The sequence below is a fragment of the Rhinopithecus bieti genome, unplaced genomic scaffold (genome assembly GCF_001698545.2).
Source record: "Rhinopithecus bieti isolate Rb0 unplaced genomic scaffold, ASM169854v2 scaffold_21412, whole genome shotgun sequence".
Lineage (NCBI taxonomy): Eukaryota > Metazoa > Chordata > Mammalia > Primates > Cercopithecidae > Rhinopithecus > Rhinopithecus bieti.
The window spans coordinates 1695594-1699896 of NW_016811643.1; the positions used below are offsets into that span (position 1 = coordinate 1695594).

Below are 4303 nucleotides of genomic sequence, written 5' to 3' on the forward strand. Positions count from 1 at the left end.
CCGTTCCCCAGCAAAGCCTGCGGGAAGATCCGCTCCCCCACACACCCCCAGACGAAGTGCGACGTTCTCGAGCCCCTCACGGAGCCCCTCCCAGCCCGGCAGAGCCCTTCCCCCTCTCGGCCAAGTTCCTCGGCACCACCCCCACACCCACAGGCCGGGCCTTGCGGGGGTTCAGCAGTCCGAAGCCAGGAGGATCCCCTGGCCCGTCTAGGAGAAAGTTCCCTCCCGGGATCCCGGCCGCCGCACGCAGACCCCCACCTCCCGGGCTGCTCCGGCGCCCCTTCCCCGGACAGCGGCCCTGGGCTCCAGGCGGCCACTTAAGATGGCCATCCGCGCTCGCCCCCGCCCTCCGCGCCTCCCGCCCCGCCCCGCGCCGCCCCGGGGAGCTGGGGGCAGCACCGCGCCCCGCCTCACCCCGCTCCGCGCCTCGGTCCCGGAGCCGCTGGCCCACTGGGTGACCTCGGGCAAGTCGCGGCGTGGGGCTGAGCTCGGCTTCCCGCTCTGGAAAATGGGGATCCTGTGGCGAGGACCGGCTCTGGGGGCCAGGATTGTACCGCGCTCGGCACCGGGCCTGGCGCCCCGCCCGCGCTCCCGAACGGCGGCTATTTTTATTATTAATTAAAGAGGAACGAAGGTGACAGCTGTGTAAACTGTAAAGCGCGGCTGCGGGACGAACGGGTATTATTAGCACTCGCCCCCGCCCCAGCGGCTCCCTCCGAGTCAGCAAACTCGCGCCTCCGCGGGCCGGACGCCCAGCGGGGAGCTCCCAGACGGGGTCCACTTCAACGACCCCCTGGTACCCTCCCCTCCCGCCGTGAGCGGAAGGGGGACGCGGCCGCTGGAAAGGGGCGGAGTCCATAAAAGGTCTGGCCCGCCCCTCCCAAAAAAAGACCTAGCCGGTGGCGGCGTCTCCGGGGAGTCGTCTTCCTGCCCCGCCCCTCCGCCCCCTGGCTCCTTAAAGGCGCAGGCCTCCAGTCGGGCTCCCGCCGCCACCATCTCCTGGGCCTCCGTGGGAGAATCCCTTTAACCTGGGAGAGAACTTTCACTTTGCTACGTTGAACCTGTTGACGGAGCCCGGGTCAGTCCCGCGAGCTCCTTCCTCTATTTCAAATATGCATTGACTTAACCCAGCTGGAACAGAGCCTGGGACGTGGAAGGGGCTCTGTGGGGCCTTCCACACTAGATAAATGTAATAGCTAAGAGATCCACCCACCCACCCAATGTGCCTCCTGAACCCAATAACTCATCCAACCTTTTAGTATAAGAAAAGATGAGCCTGATGTGAGGGGAATCCTTGGTAGTGGGGGAGAGACCTGGACTAGGAGTCTGCACACCTGGGTTCTAGTCCTAGCTGGGCCACCTACCTGCAGGGTGTTCTCAGACGCTTACCTGTGCCTCTCTGGGGACAGTTGTATTAGGAGTGTGCAAACAAAGACTTATCCAAAGGGAAAGGGGTGTTGGGAAGAGATAACTCAGGCCCAGCCCCCGAGGGCTTTGCGAAGACAGAGCAACCTCCTCAAGATAGGCATATCTACCAATCCTAGGAGGAGACAAAGGTGCCAGAGGCTCCTGACCCCAGGAAGCCCTTAAAGGTGTCTAACTCTTCCAGCCACACTTCCAGGACACCAAAGCGCTGGACCAGTTCCAGGCTCTTGAGTATTGCACTCCAGGAACCCCCTAGACTGCCCTCTCCAATTGGCTCTGTTCTTTCTCTGAGAGTCCCAAGCCTCAACTCTGCTCCTTCAATGTGCATCACATTTTTTTCATCCCACTGGCAATCCGGAGCCTTTCCTGGACTCCCATTCCCAGCTTTTCTGTTAGAGCCGAGCACAGAGCCAGGCAGACAAGGGCTGGAGGACCAGGAGGCTGTTTGGAGACGAAGACAAAACAGCTCAGGACCTGGCTCGCACTTGGGGCAATAGGAGCAACAGGATCCCTGAAGACTATTAATGTGCAGACACCGGGCTCATGGGCTTTCTAGGCAACAGCTCCTCTATATTTCACAAGCCTGAGGGCAGGACTATTATCCTCTTTATATCTAGGAGGAAACAAATGTTTAGAGCAGTGAAGCAAAGTGTTTCCTTTTCACAAAGTAAGTAGCAGAGCTGGGATTCAAACACAAGTCTAGTTGCTCTAATTTGAAGGAATCCAGAAGCCATAGAATCTGTCTCCCACCTGCCCCGCCGCAAACTCACAACCAAAATAATTCCACAGACATGGATGTGTCAGTCTGTTTATTAGAAACGACTGTTCCCCCCACCATGGAGCAGTAACTGACCGGGTGACAGAGGGTTAGGTGACTTATGAAAGCATGCTTAGGACGCTGTCTTTTGTGGGAGCTGAGCTGAGCCCAGCCTGGTTATCCAAGCTAGTTTTGCTTCCAAGCTGAGGGCAGGTAGTCTGGGAGAACTGAACTCAGCCAAGGAGCCAGAATTGCAGCATCAGGGCCAGGCTGAGCAGGAGACCCCCAATCCCATGAAGCATCTCGCCAGCATTTACATGCATGACTGCAGCATAGAACCTTGCCACTTCCTCATTGGGGTTGCCCTGGGCTGAGTCAAACCACATCTGGATGCAGCGGCCGCTCCCTCGGCTGTAGTTGCTGACCTTGTATGAGTGACTCCAGAGGCCCTCACAAAGGGCGACTGGAGTGGGGAAGTAGGACTCAAAGGTGAGGCAGAGGGCCCCAGCTGGGCACTTGTTAACTCCTTCAGGGAGAGACATGGTGGACACAGACATTCAGCCCCTGGGCCCAAAGCTCACTTCTCGCCACCCCCAGAAATCTTCACCCCACCCCAAATCCTGGAGGATCTTCCAAACCCCACCTCAATCTCCTTTTTCCTAACCCCACCTCAATCGCCCTCACCTGAGGTCCAGTCCCATCCTCTGTGCCAGTTACTCTTGCAGGTGTGGGAGGTGTGACAATCCTCCCACCAGCGCTGACAGTCCTCTTTGCATAAGGGCACATCCAGGAAGCGTTCTTTGCGCCAGCTCTGATTCACCTGGGTGGGAAGTGGGGAGGCAGGGCTCCTCTCAGCCAGGGATGCTGGCAGCCATCGCCTTGAAGTGATGGAGGGGGATGGCAGTCTGCTGGGGTGGGTCGGGGGGAGACACGCTACCTGCCGGATCCAGGGGCCCAGGTGGGGTGAGCACTCATAGAGACAGGTGTCCTGGATAAAGTGGCGCTTGCATGCGGGCTCCATCTTACCACAGTGGTCCCAGTTAAAGTTGTACAGGCGGGAGGTGTCCTTGTGCAGCTCCTGGCTGGTGTTGGCCGTGCAGCAGGCATTCTTCTTCCAGGGACTGCACTGTGTGGGGAAGGCACAGGACTAAGCGCCATACCCTCCTCCTCCTGCCACCTCCTGTCTCTCCCCCATTTGGTTCTTACTCCTCTGCCCTAAGCAGGTTGCCCTGGGAACACTCACTGTGATGGACCCTCTGTCCTAGGCCTCCAGGAACCCCTTTCTTGGAGGAAACACAATTACAACCATGTGATCAGGGGACTGTGGGAGCCCAGGGAAACCCTGTCTTGAAAGTAGTAGCTATCATTAATGAGGCACGTAACACTTCATAAAAAGCCCTTTCACATATTCATTTAAAAATTATTGAGCACCTACTTTATGCCAGTCATGCTTATAGATGCTGGGAATACAGAAGAGAACAAATCAGACAGAAATATGTGTTCATGGAACTTTCATTCTGGTCAGAAGAGACAGACAGTAAGAACTAAATATATATATATGTATATATAGTATGTCAGAATATGATAAATGATATGGGAAAAGTTAGAGCAGGAAATGGTAATGTGGAATTGCTGAAATTTTAAATAGGTTAGGAAACGCCTCATTGATAGGTGACATTTTGAGCAAAGGAAGAGAGGGAGCGAGCCATGCAGTAATGGAGTTTGAATACATTTATTCTTCTTGGCATGTAGATCTGTGTCCCCAGTGGCTAGGCCAGTGCCAGATGCATAGTAGGCCCGTGAAAATATTTGCTGGAAAAAGTAAGCAAAAGCCAGGCTGGGCGTGGTGGCTCGTGGCTGTAATCCCAGCACTTTTCGAGGCCGAGGCATGTTCCTGAGGTCAGGAGTTTGAGACCAACCTGGCCAACATGGTGAAACCTCATCTCTGGTAAAAATACAAAAAAATTAGCCAGGCATGGTGGCGGGTGCCTGTAGTCCCAGCTACTTGGTAGGCTGAGGCAGGAGAATCACTAGAACCCTGGAGGCAGAGGCTGCAGTGAGCTGAGATCACACCATTGCACTCCAGCCTGGGTGACAGAGTGAGACTCCTTCTCAAAAAAA

At 56.1% G+C, this 4303-nt stretch overlaps 1 protein-coding gene across 1 annotated transcript in view; it reads right to left on the minus strand.

Moving 5' to 3' along the window:
* Positions 1-2226: 2226 nt before the first annotated feature.
* FOLR2 (folate receptor beta) overlaps positions 2227-4303 on the minus strand; it is a 5534-nt gene continuing 3457 nt past the window's right edge. The window contains exons 3-5 of the mRNA XM_017894475.1: positions 3120-3308; positions 2867-3002; positions 2227-2708 (exon numbers count right to left, since the gene is read on the minus strand). Coding sequence (XP_017749964.1) covers positions 2416-2708; positions 2867-3002; positions 3120-3308 — 618 coding nt within the window. The 3' untranslated portion in view covers positions 2227-2415. The remainder of the gene's footprint in view (positions 2709-2866; positions 3003-3119; positions 3309-4303) is intronic.